This window comes from Maniola hyperantus, chromosome 8 (genome assembly GCF_902806685.2).
Source record: "Maniola hyperantus chromosome 8, iAphHyp1.2, whole genome shotgun sequence".
Classification (NCBI taxonomy): Eukaryota; Metazoa; Arthropoda; class Insecta; order Lepidoptera; family Nymphalidae; genus Maniola; species Maniola hyperantus.
In genome coordinates, this window is record NC_048543.1 from 8,694,249 (window position 1) to 8,711,633 (window position 17,385).

General features: G+C 37.2%; 1 protein-coding gene across 2 annotated transcripts in view; it reads left to right on the forward strand.

Annotated features, from left to right (window-relative positions):
* LOC117984816 (protein O-mannosyl-transferase Tmtc2-like) overlaps window positions 1-17,103 on the forward strand; it is a 160,891-nt gene extending 143,788 nt beyond the window's left edge. Inside the window, exons 6-11 of one of the 2 annotated variants that reach the window (XM_069500176.1) lie at window positions 5,784-5,869; window positions 6,472-6,734; window positions 7,055-7,204; window positions 9,786-9,870; window positions 10,665-10,843; window positions 11,901-17,103. In XM_069500176.1, the coding sequence (XP_069356277.1) occupies window positions 5,784-5,869; window positions 6,472-6,734; window positions 7,055-7,204; window positions 9,786-9,870; window positions 10,665-10,843; window positions 11,901-12,068 (931 nt within the window). In that variant the 3' untranslated portion in view covers window positions 12,069-17,103. The remainder of the gene's footprint in view (window positions 1-5,783; window positions 5,870-6,471; window positions 6,735-7,054; window positions 7,205-9,785; window positions 9,871-10,664; window positions 10,844-11,900) is intronic. The other variant, XM_034971468.2, reaches the window with a different exon arrangement.
* The last annotated feature ends 282 nt before the right edge of the window (window positions 17,104-17,385 follow it).

The window sequence follows — 17,385 nt, forward strand, 5'->3', positions numbered from 1 at the left end:
ATCGCCGGGTGTATCCGTGTCGCTTTCGACACCGGCACCGTTCGCAGTAGCAACTTCGTCTGGCTGGCTTGTGCTTGCGCGCGACAAGGTATATCTATTTTTTTTTATCGGGGCCAACTGGTCCTGGTGTCTACGCCATTCATTACCATTACTTATATTTACCTTATAAGACACCGGGCCTGTTTTCTCCGATATTACGCCTTCCGACCATTTCCTCCCCTTCTGGGTATAATCGCGCGCTAGCACAGCTTCACCGACCCTAAACTCTCGGATTAGGCCTTTGCCTCCCTGCTTTTGCTTGTCCTGTGCCTCGCGGACAGTGGAAGCGATGTCTGGGCGCAATGCATCAAGTCTACTCCGGAGTCTATGCCCTAGTAATGCGACTGCTGGCGAAATTCCAGTTGTCGCGTGATCACAATTTCGGTATTGAAAAAGAAATCTGTGTAAAGCAACGGACACATCCTCGTTCTCAAATTTAGCTCGCTTAATAACCTTTTTTACAGTTTTTACCGCGTTTTCCGCTTCTCCGTTCCCTTGAGGTCTATAAGGTGCCGATGTCGTGTGCTTAATACAGTTCTTGAAACAATACGTCCGGAACTCGTCCGATAAAAATGGCGGGCCGTTGTCTGTAACCAATTGGGCACATAGCCCAAATCGGGCAAATATTGATCGCAAAGATTTCACGGTTGCGCTGGCTGTCGTACTTGCCATCTCCATCACTTCAATCCACTTTGAGTGTGCATCTACTACAACCAAATAACGCTTACCAAAACATTCGGCAAAATCCGCGTGTAAACGCTGCCACGGATGCTGAGGGAACTCCCATGGGTGAAGAGGTGCACACGCGGGCGCGTCGCGCACATGCCTGCAAGCTGGACATGAGCGGCAAAGCTCTTCGATATCGTTATCTATGTTTGGCCAATAAACATAATTTCGCGAAATATTTTTCATTTTGTTCATACCCAAGTGTCCCTCATGAAGTTCACTCAGCACCGCTTTCCTTAACCCCGACGGGATAATCACCCTATATTTATACATAAGACATCCTAAATCCATACATATATCATTCTTACGAGCGAAATATGGTTTTTCTACCTCAGAACTGGCAGCCGACGGCCAACCAAACATAACATATTTCGATATTTTACATAGCACGGTATCCTTCTGGATTTCTTTAGAGATCTGTTTATAATTGACAGGCAGGGTTTCCTCTAATAAATTCATATAACTTATATGTTGGTCGAGGCGTGCGGAAGGTCGCTCGTACGATATCGGTAGACGCGATAACGCGTCGGCTGGCCCGTTGTGTTCCGAGCGTACAAACTCGATCGAAAAATCGTAACCCGCCAGTCGAACGGCCCACCGCTGTAACCTACTCGCCGCCGTTTGAGGAATACCATTCTTGTTACCAAAAATAAAGGTTAACGGTTTATGGTCGGTTTTCAATGTAAAATGCCTACCTAATAAAAACTGATGGTGTTTGATTATACCAAAATATATAGCAAGGGCCTCTTTATCCAACTGACTGTACTTTCTCTCAGCTTCGTTCAAAGTGCGAGAAACACAGCTGACCGGCCGCTCCTGCCCGTCCGAGTAACGGTGAGCCAACACGGCCCCGATACCATAGGCACTGCTGTCTACCGAAAGCACGAGCGGTCGCCCTTCCTCATAGTACGCCAACACCCGCTTACCCAGTAAAGCATTTTTAGCCGCATTAAAAGCCGAGGCACAACTTGAATCCCAATTCCAACGGCAATTTTTTTTTAGTAGTGCATGCAATGGGTACAACATAGTACTTAGATTTGGAATAAACTTGCCATAATAATTGATTAGTCCCAAAAAACTTTTAATTTGAGTTACATCTTTAGGTATTGGGATTGCGTTAATCGCCTCCAACTTTTCCGGGTCGGGATGTAGGCCCTCCTTGTCAATTATGAACCCTAAATAATTTACGTTCTTCTGTAGGAATTTACATTTATTTAGTTTAACCGTGAGACCTGCCTGTCGTAAACGCTCCAATACAGCTCGCAGATTTCTTAAATGTGCCTGTCTATTTTCCCCGGTCACACAGATATCATCGAGAAAAACTACCGTGCCAGGTATTCCACGCAATGTCTCTTCCATCAATTTTTGAAATTTTTCGGGTACGCAAGATAATCCGTAGGGTGTACGGCGATACACGAATGTCCCGATATGCGTGGTGATCGCGGTATACTTTTGAGAGCTCTCCTCGAGTAAGACCTGCTCATAGGCGTGGCGGAGATCAATTTTACTGTATTCGTCACCATTACTTAAATTGGCAAACAACTCGTCGATGCGTGGTAAAGGGTAATAATCTCTTTTCAATTTAGGATTTATAGTAATTTTATAATCACCACAAATTCGGATGTCCCCGTTAGTCTTGATCACGGGGACTATCGGCGTACCGAAATCGGAATGGTCCACGCGATAAATCGTACCGTCCCGTTCAAGCCGCTCGAGTTCCCTCTCGACGCGTTCGCGTAACGCGAGCGGCACGGGCCGCGCTCGGACATACACCGCGGCGGAATCGGTGAGCTGTAATTGTAGCTTTCTATTACAAGTTCCCAACTTCTCACTGAATACTTCGGGAAACTCCTTACATAGACGGGTCACAAATTGATCTTCTTCAATTAATTCATTAATATTTATTTGTGTTATTTCTAATGCGCGGAGCCAATCACGCCCGAGTAACGGCCTGTTACCCCCTTTTATAATATATAATTTCAAATCCTTGGCAACCATAGACCTCAGTTGCACCCGAACTAATATATATCCGAGAGAATCAATTCGTGACCCCGAATAACTACGCAAAATTAAATTATCTTTCACAATTTCTTTATGTTTAAATAATTTCTCATAACACTTTTCGTTAATAGCCGGTATCCGACTGCCGGTGTCGATTTCTAGTTCCAGTAAATTATTGTCCACCTTAACTTTAATATAGTACGGTTTGTTACCTTGAGAAACGATGTCTATGTTGAAGAAATCCTCATCCGAACTCTCACTGACCAAATTTTGACACTTCACCTCACTTTGCCGCACTTTCTTGCACATAACCTTTAGGTGTCCGCGCTGAGAGCACTCATCACAGGTAAAATTGGCGTATCTACAACGCCCTCGGTGTTGCCGGCCGCACCGCCAGCACGGCGCACCCGATGCGCCACTGCCACTCGCCGCGCCGCCCGGCCCGCTCACACCACTCGCGCCGACCGCACCGCTCCTGCCCAGCCGCGAACCGCGCGCGCGCTGGCTGCGCGCCGCATGCAAGCCTTCGCTCGCGTCCCCGCCGCCCGCCGGCGGTGCGGTGCCGCCTCCGCTCACCACCGCGTGTCTCTCTGCCGCTTCTAAAGCGAGAGCTAGCTCGACTGCCTTTTTGTAGTCTAAACTTTTTTCGGCGAAAATTCGAGATCTCATGACGTCACTCGATAGGCCCGAGACGAATTGGTCCCGGAGATTCTCTTCTAATCTCGTGCCGAAATTACACGTAACCGCCAGGTGTTTCAGGTGCTGCAAATAATCCGTTAATGTCTCGCCCGGTTGCTGTCGTCTTTGTCGAAAAACGTGCCTTTCAGCTATCTCGGAGCGTTGTGGTTCAAGATGGTTGGTGACCAGCTCGGTGAGACTATCAAAAGTCTTATTCTCTGGGTGGTCGGGAGCACAAAGGTCACACATTAATGATTATGTCGCTTCGCCGACCACAGTAATTAACGTAGGCACCTGTAGTTCCACTTTAATTTCGTTTAGTAATATAAACTGTTTGACACGGCGTACGTATGCCGGCCATTGCTTTGAGGTTAAATCGAACGGTTCGATTTTTCCGATAGGCATATTCACTCACGCGCGGATTATACTTTTATATGCAAAACACTAAGTTTAAATTACTTTTAAAACACTAAAGTAGCCTTACACACACGTTATCTAATTTTAATCAATAAAATTTAAATTTCTCGTCGCCAGTGCTAAGTAATGAAACAAGCGTCGGAAGCTAACTGACATTTATTCTAAACTTTTTAAAACTACCTTGCAGTAATAATATAATATCGTCGATGTTGTCAACTGACAGGACAGACAGATACCGGTTTCACGCCTCCTGGATCCGTCGGCTCCCTGCGACTTGTTTCATGTCCTCTGTCTACCAAGTGGGGAGGTCTGCTAACGCATGCGCTTTCCTGTGGGATAATAACTAGGCTCCTAAGCTACCTAAGCCAGCTATAATTTCTTTCTACCAGCTCTTCGTCTAGATCCCATAGAAAACGTAATTTTCCAAATTTCTCCTTATGGGAATCGAAACCAGGACCTTTAATCAATAAAACCACATCACTCAATGTGTTGTAGTTTTATAGATTGAACGTTTACAGTTACGGTGTACCTACGGTTGACTTTTATAAAATAATATGTAGATACATGAGCTGTTAACTTTATTGTAATAATACATGTATCGAGTAATTCCTATTAAAACTACTGCTAACTTCCGGAATGTGTATTTATTATTTTGTTCCGTTGTTACTTATGAATAATAATAACAAATGATCGTACCGCATTGCATTAATATTAAACGTGGGTAATGGATATTGCAATAACGGTAAAGTAATAAATAAAAATTAAGCCCACGGTCGATCCTATATTATGAATATTATGATTAATTTTGTGGATTTTCAACTGAGTTGCATATAATCATAAATGATAGGAAGAAAGGCAGTAAAGACATATGTTTAAAAGTGGATTGTTGTATTGGTAGAGTTGTCAAGATTGAAAAAGCATTCCTAAAATTATAACGTTGTTTGGGATTACAAGATTACATTTTTCAAAAGACAAATTAAATGAAGATGTAACTTTGAAATTGTTGGCTAGTAAACCTTCAGCTACAATAGCGGAGTAACGAATACTTGTAAAATCAATTTACCAGAAAAGAATCCCATATTTAAGCAATTTTTTTTCAGATGCCCTTCTTCAGTACAGCTATAAACAAGTATAATAATGTCGTCCATCGTAGCTTGAATTAGTAATAGATTTTATATTAGGAAATTTCTGAACATAACGTTCGCCTTTAGTCTATCCAGCTTGAATAGAACGAGCCTCTTAATTTCTGAGCTGCTGATTAGCATACTTACTGAAAAAGTGGTTTTCCTCTTTAAAGTTTTACTTTAAATTACGTATAAAATTATTTCTTTTAATGCCCGAAGCAAGTTGGCTTTTTCTGTCTGTTTGTCTGTATGCCTGTCTGTGGTATCGCAGCGCTCAAACGGATGGACCGATTTGAATACGGTTTTAATTTTACTTTAAAGCCTGTTTAATTGAAATGGTTCTTAGCTATATTTAGTATACATACTTAAACATAATTTCGTTTAATTACAAGAGCAAAGTGATAGCCTGATATAAAGAAATAATCATATTTTAACATGTTTATCATTTCTGTTTATATTATTTAAGTACATTTCGAGATATATTTTTAATTCAGTGCATGAGTCATTCATGGGCATCTTTCGAAGAAGAGATCTTTCTGTTATCTCGCAAAGCCACCATGATCAAAACTTCATAGTCGCTGATCGTTTCTCCCTGTGTTGGGGACAGCAGGCATATTTCTATGCGTGTTGTCCCCAACACTTTCCACTTTTATAAAATAACGAAAGTCTTCCCGGGCTCTTAATCCATTATTTATAAGCAGTTATCTTATTTGTCAAAGGGAATGACATTATGTACGATTGCATCCTTGAACCGTGTAATACAAAAATGACCCCAATAAACTCATTTCGTTGTTTCAGGGGAATCTTACATCAAAACCAAAGGCGATATGGGGAAGCTATCAAAAGTTTCGAGAGAGCAATCTACTTTCGACCTTCTATGGCATGTAAGTATAATAATATTGGAGTGTTATTGGATTTTTTGTTGGCAGATATTTGATCAAGTTTTACGAAATAATCTCTTCAAAGGCAAGTTTCCAAGAAAATATTTAAACTAACTTTTATCTCATAAACATAATTCTAGCATAAGTCATTAGGTAACAAGTTAGTTCCAAGGCTCAAGGCAATATTTGCCATTATAACGCCTCGCTGAATTATTGATAATTTAATTGGACTAGCCTAACTAGAGCGTGTATTTAATGTTAATTATGAGATTTAGTGATTTTTTTTACGTTGTTTTGTTAGGTATATATATATATATATATATATATATATATATATATATATATATATATATGTATATATATTATACTTATCTAATTTTCAAGTGCTTCGAGACTTTTAATTCGAGGTATCATGCGACATTTGAGTCAAATCGAAACGTAGTATTTTTGCTCACGTACTATTGACTTGGCTTTGGGTCGGGTGGAGAGTTTAAATAAATACAAAGATCTCTTTATTTAAAATAAAATATTACAGGATTAAAATTATTATTTTGGTCTCTAGCTTATAGTATGTTTCCGGTCTTAACGCAGGAATTTATTTTTAGTGGCATATGTAAATCTGGGAACTTCGCTAATGGCCGACGGTCGCTTGGCCGAAGCGGCGAGCGCGCTGCGAGCCGGCGCACGCGCAGACGGCGTTCGCATCAGAGACCGGCGCGAGCACGATGCAGCCCGGGTGTCCGCACTAGTGCAGCTAGCTTCCCTCCATTCGCAAAGGGGACACTGGCATAAGGCTCTCTCAGCTTACAAGGACGCACTGCAAATATTGCCCGACACGAATGCGCCAATTGTCGGCTGGACGCGACACGTATGTACCACTGAAATCCTTGTCCTGGCGAAGAGCCAGAAATTTTACGATCGGTTTGCTTCGACAAAGCGACAGTATTTCACAGGACTCAGCGTTGATTTGGCCAATAATTGTCAAGGATTAATTAGATTGTTTTGTGAATTTTAACGTAAGAATTAAACGAATTGTATTGACTTAATTTTGAAAGCAAAACTTTAGAACTTGAAAGTACTTACCTTACAGTTTCATTCTGATTTCTGTCGGTCTGTGTATGTAACACAGCCTAGTGTGTATATTTTTACTAGTAAGGGCCATAAATAAAGCCGCTATTTTTGATCCAGAATGTGTTATCAATGGCAAGTGAAATACACATGCAGCTGCATCAGTGGCCGCAGGCGGAACACAGCATCCTGTCTGCCCTAGCGCTCGCCCCGAAACACGCAGCCACGCACGTGACGCTCGCACAGATTTTAGCTAGAAATGTAAGCATTGTACGTATATATTAGGTATATATTTAATAATTTTAAATACATATCAAAAATTGTGTGACCCGCAGCTCGTTCAAAGAGCTACATTGTAATATGGGCCTTTGAAAGTAGTTTCGATAACTGCAAAGTGTCGCTACTAGATGGCATTAAATAGTCGCTTCAGTATTGAGTTAACATACATATCACCAATTTCATCACTGGCAGTAAGCGAGACCGTGGCCGAATGGTCAAGGCATCGAGCGCGAACCCAGAAGATGCAGGTTCGATTCCTGCCGGTCACGCAATTTTCGATATGTATTAAAAATTATTTAGTAATTTCCTTGAAGTGTAGGTAAACAATAAAAAATTATATTATTATTAAATATTGTATTATTATTATATATAAAATATATAAAAGGAAAAGATGACTGACTGACTGAATGACTGACTGATCTATCAACGCACGCCTCAAACTACAGGACGGATCGGGCTGAAATTTGGCATGGAAATAGCTATTATGACGTCGGCAACCGCTAAGAAAAGATTTTTTAAATTCAATCCTTAAGGTGTTTGTGTAGTCTATGCGGACGAAGTCGCGAGCATAAGCTAGTTTATTATATAAAAGGTAAAGCTGACTGACTTACTGATCTATCAACGTACAGTAATTCAAACTACTGGATGGATCGGGCTGAAATAGCTATTATGACGTATGTCTACGTCATAATAGCTATCTGCGTGCCATATTTCATTTAAGGATTTTCGAAAATTCAACCCCTAAGGGGGTAAAATCGGGATTGAAATTCGTGTAGTACAAGCGGACGAAGTCGCGGGAACAAGCTAATGTAATATATGTATAATGTATATAAGGGTGTCTTTCAACTGTAGCGGAAAGGAGCAATGATTATTATTAATTTTATTTTTATTTAGAATTTTTTATATAGAATTTTAATCACTTTGTGATTATGCCAGACACATTATACCCTAACTAAAGCTGGATCAATCATAGATCTTACATAAATACGTCTTACATAAATAATTTTAATAAAAATTCATAAAGAGTTCTTGCGGCTGAGCATAAAAGCTGCCGCGAGAACATTTGAAAATTACCCACATCTGCTAAATTGTGGCTACAATAAGTCATTATTGAGGCTTGCATTTCCTCATTCCGAGCACACTCCATCAAGTGCCTAGTTTACCAATCAGTTTCACTTGAGATAATGTAATAATTTTGCCATGACATACATACAAAGTAGATAATTATTTTAACTGACTGATCTTGATAGATCAGTTAGTTAGTCAGTGAAAAAACTTTTCTTAGAGAGGCTGTACATTGATATGTATAGCCTCACTAAGAAAAGTTTTTTTCAAAATTCCATCCTAAGGGGGGTTTAATAGGGGATGAAAGTTTGTATGAACGTCCGTCACTTTACAGTCCATTCATCCATGAAACTTTGGTTTTCGGTCAAAATGAAGAAGTATGTGTTTATTGTACTATCAATATACCTACAACTCAAACAGCTGGATCTAGAAACTTAATATGAAGAGTCTTTAAACCCTTAGTCAACGCAGATGGAATCGCAGGCATCAGCTAGTTAGTTAATAAACAGAGTAAATAATTATAGCCCATTTATAACAGCAATGACGTCAGATTTTATAATGTCATAAAAATTTAAAGTTACTTTACACGTTTTTTAAATACCCTCGAACACGATATCGTAGGTAAGTTACCTAATTTTTATATTCACGCAAACAACTGAAAAGTACTATGTAGAAGTTCACATTATTTCGTCTTTAAAATAATTTAGCTACAAAAGCAGTTTTAAAGTAAACAAAATTCTTAGTTAAAAATTAAAACGAAAAGCCATTATTTTGTTCCTGTATACCAGCTATACCTTAATGCTAATCAGTAATATTACAAGAAGGGTCGTACGCACCGCGGCAGCAACAAATTTTTGTACTAAAAATGTAATTGTTGTGATTAATAACTTAATAAACATCGATGTTAATAAATAACATTCTCTTTTCCTTGCAAATAAGCGTAGTAAGTTTTGTGCTAGCAGTAGATTCGGCATATAGTGCAATGGGTATGGATTAAACCTATGACCTTCCAGATTCCAGACATGCAAGTAACGTAAGGAGCTGCATCTACATTTATTTAGCCTTCGTGCTGAGAAGTTTCTGTACTGTAAGATGAGGCGCGAGTTTCATATTAGCATTGCAATTCTTGTAGCTGACCCGCCCTTCGCTCGTCTCCAATTACTGAAAATCCTTTGGGGGTGGAATTTACAAAAATTCTAAAACACATAATATTTTTTTTTTAAATTTTGAACCGCAATCGTAGATACTAATTTCCATGGATGTAACTTGACAAATCACAGACTTATATACAGATTTTCATTCTATTAGAAATTAGAATTTTGACAGTAGGTTATTTTTATGACGTAGGCACTTACTACAGACAAGTCTCTTTATATTCGTATATAATATAGAAGATAGAAGAAAATAGACTCGCTCCAACTTTACACGGGTCGTTTTACTTGTTTATATTATAGAAATTTGTGTGTGCAATACCTAAGTGAAACTATAAACAAAAGTTTTGTTATAGGCAAGTAGAAGTATGGAAGCGGAGCTATGGTTTAAAAAAGCAGTTACTTTAGCCCCTGATGACCCATCAGTTCGAGATCAGTTTGGTAAGAATCTTCAGTATCAAATTCTCCTATAATATTTCAAAATAATTTAATAATAGAAATTAGAATAGACGAATTAATAATGTGGCGATTAAGACGATAAAGAACACATTATTAAATTAAGTGAAGAGAAAAGAAAATATTATGAACAAAAAGCTACTTAGTATAATCACGTTTGGTGTCTTTTTTTACTCATGACATTTTCGACTACCGAAAACAGTTTATTTAAAAAAGGATTCAAATTAATATTTGTAGAGCTGACGAATAAAGTAGACTTGTCCCAATAACAAAATTTTTCGGACGAGCCAAAAGCTGAACAAAGCTCAAATTGAACAAGTGTGTTATTGGTCGAAAAGGATTTTTTGTGTTCGTTTTCGATACTTTCGAACGCATTTGATTATAATATTTTGGGACGCTTTGAGAACTTTATCAAAAATCAATCTTTTGAGTAGGTAACTAAGTATATTCATAGTTGAAGGCCAGCTACAGTAAACTTCACTTTCTTAATCTAAATAATTTTAACAAATTTGGACTTACCGCTGCACCTATCGCAATCCACATAGGATTGCGATAGGTGCAGTAATTTTAGGATAGGAAATTTAAAATAACAATATTCTCGAACTTACAGACTGCACTAAGTAGATTAGAAATAGTTTCGAGTAAAGTTTAATTTTGAAAAAGCAAAGTCTTTATGCTGCGTAGTTTACACACTCACAGCTTTAGAAACTTTGCTTTACCCGAATTTAATACAGCCAGTACTTCGGGCAAGCTGGTATTCACATAACATTGTTTATTAGGTATGTTCCTGAGATCACAGCGGCGACTACGGGAGTCTGCTGAGCAGCTAGTTCAAGCCGCGCGTCTTTCGCCTACTGATAGCATTCGCGCCGCGTCAGCAGCAAGGGCCCTTAGAGACGCTCGACGTTGTCGTGCCGCGGAGCGTTGGTACGCCAGAGCAGTAGAACTAAATCCTGATGTAAGTTCACGAATTCAAAAAAAAAACCTTTGTTTTAAAGCTCAAGTTTATTCATACGGCTTCAACCAGCACTCCAAGTGGAAACGTTGCGGAGTCAAAATTGGTGCTACTGAATTTTTGATTTCAAATCACCAATCTTTAGGTTCATTTTAATTTTTATTTTGTGTTTTACGGTTGAATTCTGTCCACGTCGATGAAATGTAAAATCTCATACTAAACACACAGACTACATAAAAAAGTCGCTTAATATGTACCTACCCAGTCGTGCTGCAGAGCAATAGAATTGACTCCTGATGTACCTATGTAATATCGTTTGCTAGATAATAATATTATGTTCAGTGATCGTCAGTCGTCAATCGCGCTGAATTTTTATTATTTTCTATATACGAGTCGATAGGTGTTGTTTTATCAGATTTTCTAACAATCTAGACATCCATCACCATCATGACCCATCGCCGGTTCACTATTCAGCATGAGAACGGTTTGACCATAGACTTTCATGCTGACCAAGTATGGATTGGCAGACTTCACACATTTTTTAAAACATTATTGAGGACTCTCAGACATGCAGGTTTCCTCACGATGTTTTTCTTCACTTTTAAACAAGTGATAACATATAGCACATAGCTTCGAAAAGTTAAAGGTGCGTTCCCGGAATGGTACCCCGGACCCCTAAGTGGAAGGCCCACTCTTAAGCACTAAGGCTATCACTGGCATTAAAAGCTCTTAAATTAACTATTTTACTATTTTGTAAAAATCATAGTGCCAATCACTATAAAGCTACAAAGGCGTCTACGCTGGTTGTAGCACTGGCGTAGCAAGGCGTAGCACAATGATAGCACCTCGTGCATAATATTAATAATTATTATACTGTCCGCTGGTAGCGAGTGATCCCGGCTGCCACCACCAAAATAGTTGCACAACCAAGCAGATACCAAGTGAGGTACCCTCCAGAGAGCTGTATACATTTTGTTGGTACCGCGACTGGTTGCACCGCCACTGGTTTCCTAGTGAGATAGTGCCTTTACAGTACTTACAGTGTATTTACTTACTACAGGACGCTGAACACCACTCAAATCTCGGCGCAATTTTGCATCTAAACGGAAAATACACAGCAGCAGCAACGTCGTACCGCCGCGCCCTGCAGTTGAAGCCCAACGATGAGATTACTATCACTAACCTGAAGAGGGTGAGAGCACTAATGAGCAACCAACGTAAGAAGTAAACACATTTTGTGAAATATAGGAAGTCAATTGCCAAAGTGTAGATTTAGAGCTGATTTATAAAGCACGCTTTGTTTTATTTACGTGTATCTGCCTTAATTAAACGTTTTCAAACATTATTTGCGGCAATGGTTCAGTATTAATATTGCATTTTTCTATACCTCCTACGTAGGTTGTGGTGAGACGTTTTTAACATAACGTCTATTTTTTTATTTTACGCTTTCAATATAAAAAAATGCATAAAATATAATTTTAAAGTAATTATGAAACGTTTAATATTGTATTTTTTTAAATAGGGCATCGTAAAACATCTTTCCGACTTTTGAAACTATTGAAATATTGTGGTTTTGGAGATACAACAACTCACGTAGGAGGTATTGAAATATTCTCCAGGAGAAATTCTATTGCGACAAACTGTTTTTTGACCAATTACTTACAAATCCTTCTCATAGAAATCCGTAAACGACGCGCTATGCACGAAGTTTTTGACGTTGATTTTTCACTTGTATAACGATTTCATTGCTCGCAGCATAGATTATAGGGTTCCGTCTACTTTCGTACCCAATGTTTTGTAACCAGCTACGAAATAAGATTTCTACTTCGTGTTTTCGTAACAGGTTAATATTTTACCCGGGCCCGTAACGGAATAAGATTAAAATTACGTTATTTCGTATTAACCAACTACAAAAAGACAATATTCCGATACGAACCCGGATAAAATATCCTTGTTTAGTAGGACGATACGACGTAATTTTAATCTTATTACGCTACGAACCCGAATATAATATTCTTGATTAATAACCAGCTACGAAAAGACGAAGTATATAAAATATCTTATTCCGTAGCTGGTTACAAGACATTGGTTACCAACATGGACGGAACCGATTATAGCAGCTTTTGACGCCTTCCCTGGCGCAGTGGTATTTATTTGGTAAGCGCTGTGGTCTTATAAGTGGGAGGTCCGTGTTCGATTCCTGAGAGGTTTCTGGTCTGGTACGATGGAAGGTTACCGGCAAAGCCGTACCGCCAAGAAATTTAGCGTTCCGGTACGGTATCGTGCAGCAGGGGTACGGCATTCCGAACCAGTGGTAAATTGAACTAGTTGACGATTCAAAAGCACTTGTAAAAGTTTACTCAAATAAAAATATATTCTATTCTAATTTTTTTTTTTCTTATGAAACCCCACCCCTTCCAAGTTAGCTCGCATCCATCTTAGACTGCATCATCACTTACCTTCAGGTGAGATCGCAGTCTAGGGCTAACTTGTATCAGAATAAATAAAAAGATAAGATACTTCATACAGAAACAACGCGCAAAGCGCTCGACACTTCGTGCAAATCGCATCATTTACACATTTCTGTGTGACGCGATATAAGTAGGTATTTATTTTTATCTCAGCTAAAGAACAGTTGCCTAAGTTTAGAGATTGCATTAAGTTACAAAGTTATCTCTAGATCTTGTCGAATAAACAGTCTGTGCAGGTTTAATTAAAGTTATTTACAGATAAAAGCAAAAAGGGGAATAGCAACTTCGTCTATAGTTTGTATCTGTTTTAATAGTTTAGTATTACAAACCTTGTCTCTCAACTTCCTAGGGCTTATATTAAGCCTACGCGATATCCAACACCCAACCTTGGGGAAAACGACCAAAGAACCTGAAATCCAGTGTATAACGCGTAAAATTTAAGTCCCATTTTAACTTTTTGTGTCAAATTTCATGTCAAAAGTACGATTTTAGTCCTTATTTTAAAGGTAAACCGCATTTTGACATGACAGTTGGCGCGTGAGGAGTCATTTTGTACGGGCTATATCCAGTATTAAAATTAAAATTTTATTTGCACGGTTCATCACTACGATGGCTTTCACTGTATTTTAAAATGTTTTTTTTTTATGTACCTACTCTATTTTTTGGTACTACCAATATTGTTATTGTTATATTTCATAAAGCTACTTCTTTAACATGTACCTTTTTGAAGAACGAAAAATGTAATAACGTATAGCCATATCGTAATTAGTTAGTTTTCGCGAAAATATTATTTATTGACTTTGAAATTCATGTATAATTAGGTAGGTAGAGGAGCCTTAATACTAATTATTATTCAAAAAAAGTGAACACAAATACTATCTACTTTCAAATATCCACAAATGTTCGAAGATTATTGATTAGCAACAGATACCAAGGTTAAATCATTTTTATTTTCAATTCATTTATCGTATTAGGAAAACAATAGAGCAGCGTTTTCTGTAACGCAAATTTTTTTATAAATGTAATATTAGATACACTTACCTACTTTTACCACGGGCATCCGTTAAGAATCCCAAAAGAACCAATTGCCAAAATATAAAGGTACCTTTCAGTATATTACTTTCCATACATAAAATAGCTTTTGTAAAATATAAAAGTCAGGTCCTTAAGTAAACTATTGTATAAAGAACCTATAAATATAGCATGTAAGTGTTAAGAAACTGTATATCAAAGAAGGAATACATAAATAATTAGATATTACATTAAATAATCTCCGTAACTAAATTATTGATGCACAGCGGGACTTCTATTTAATTGTATGCATACTTTTGTCTTTAATTATATTTGTGTAATTTGTGGTACTAATTCTGAATTTCAGCAAGGGTCTATGAACAACGCTATAGATAGTAGTTAGATTTGTAAATAGATAATATTATATATTACGAAGTGGCATTTTATACGCGTGCAAATAATGTGTTATGGGGGGCATAATGATCTTCCCTTCGTTTCAGAAACAGCGGGAACTTTTTACTTGCTATTAATTTTTTCGTCTTCCAATATCGTTTACTTGTCTCAGGTATTCAAAGATTTAATAATGTTTATGTAAAAGTCTAGTGTACATTATTTATTAAAACTACGTGTGTTGCGCAAGTTGTAAATATAAATTTAAATTAAAGTTTCCTGTTTAGGTACCTTTTAATAGTAATACATATAAGAATGACTTAGAGAAAATCCAGTAAACAGCAATATTTTCAATGGATTTATTATTTTTTTGTTATTCTCGTGAAACTAATACAATTAATAAACAAGATGATTAGTTCAAGCTAGTTTTAGGGAATGGATTTTAATACAACTTGCGCAGTTTTAATACCTACTAATTGTCTTGTATGTGCATAAAATATTTAGATGTATATTTTCTGCTGTCTTTAAACTGCTATACATTATTATATTTTATTAATATAATATTAAAATATCAATACTTTTAACAATAATTGTATATTTAAGCTTTGAAATCTACAATGCTCAGATTTTATTTTTCTTTTTCCTTTTTCTCATTTATATAAAGTCGGAAACATATCTATTTCAAGTATTAGGTGATGAACACAATGATTGTTAATTCGTGTTAAAATTGTAATATAAAATTGTTGTAAATAAATATGACATAAACGTTATTGTCATACATAGCTGGTAACTTAAAATAACTGAGTCTAATAATTCTATTTTGTCTCTTTCTTCTCACACCTGTGACAATAAATATAAATTACGCTTGTAGTAATAAAATAATGCCAAATAAATTCGTTTTTCGTAGTTAGTTTGCTATTCAGTAATATTATGTTATTATTTATTTTATGCTACTGCGAGCAAAAATTTTATTTCTATGATTTTTGTAATCAGTTACAAGAAATAAAAAATACTGAAAATAAATAAAAACTGAACATTTTACAATATTATAATTGATTAAGAATCATGGGGTCTCTTTTAATTTTGAACCTAAAAGGCCGGCAACGCATCGGCGGCTCCTCTGGTGCTGCAAATGTTCATGGGCGGCGGTAATCACTTAACATCAGGTGACCCGCCTGCTCGTTAGCTCGCTATAACTATAAAAAAAAAAACCTGCATGAAATAATATTGTAAATCAATATGAATAGGTACACCATAAAAGTAATAAACGACACTCACTGAATTTCAAAGCTTGAGCTTTAAAATGTTTATAAATTATAGAGTATTTCAAAAGAATAGAACTTTCTCGGCATTAAGATTAAGCAAATTATATTATATATACTTTAGATATTTTTCAACACGATTCAGTTTCTATTGAAGAAATCAAGTTCGTTTGGCCTTTTCGTATAGTAAGTTTCAAGGGATTACTTATTAGATTAGTTGCATTGATTCGCTAACGTTTCGAGTTGTTTTCCTGCAACTTTAGCATGACCAAGTCCCGCAAGCGCCGTCATAGTGTGAGAGGGCAATATTACCTATCTCCACATTCAAGTGTCAAAATGGAACACACACATACACACCTGCAAACGTAAGACATGAGATTTTCTCAGCCTATTGTCACTTTTGGCAATACCTATTGTAAATATAAATACCTATTTATACACATCAGGTCATATAAATACGTCGTCAAACGTCAAAACACGCGCTTAGTATGCGAGCTTCTTTGAAATACTGGCATGGGACGTCACAATGATTTGACGTACTTTATTAGTGTAATCGTTGGTTTAAAATGCTTATTACATTAAAAACTAACAAAGTCCGTGGATTTTACGTATTTTGGAAGACTCTTTTTAACACTCTCTGAGACATAATTTCTTTTTGACATAGGCAAATACCGTATTTTTCTTCTTAGTGTCATGCTAAGGCTGCTGATAAATGTTTTTATTTTGCCAATGAGCAACTGCTGACTTGATATTTCTTTATAAATACTGTAATCTTTCTATACGATTTCAAATTATCATGATAGTAAATATTATGCCAGAGTTTTACTAAGCCACTTTGAATTGATATGATTCTATTGTTGTGAATAATTTTGGATCAAAAATAAAAATAACTATTGTTTATTAATATATACGATAATGTACTTCCGTGAATTGATTGATTTATCTATAATCTCTTAAGGTAGATTTACATAATATACTTACTACGAACAATTTATCAAGGAATTGTAACCACTATTGTTTTTATACTAGTTATAATATGTATGTTCATGGTGTTATGCAAGTAAAACTGCAAATTCCCAAAGTGATATTATATGTTGGTAATTTTGTAAATAAAAGCTTCAATATTTTATATTTTGTATTTATTTTAATATGCTAAAGCTTAATCTGGCCTAGCTAGACGTGAAATCACTCGAAAATCGAATTCGGGTACCTAGCGTCTTGTAAATCTTGAGCTACAGACTCTAATTTCCATTTGAGTCCCAACCAACTGCGTCAGCCTCGCGAGGCACTGGGATGTATTGGTTTATGCAGCATTGCGCCCAGTATGAATACGCCTTAAGCGAGGCAAAAGCACATCCTGCAAGGCCACGGCCTAGACGCCAGCGGTAGGCGGGATGAGAGCGTCGCTCGG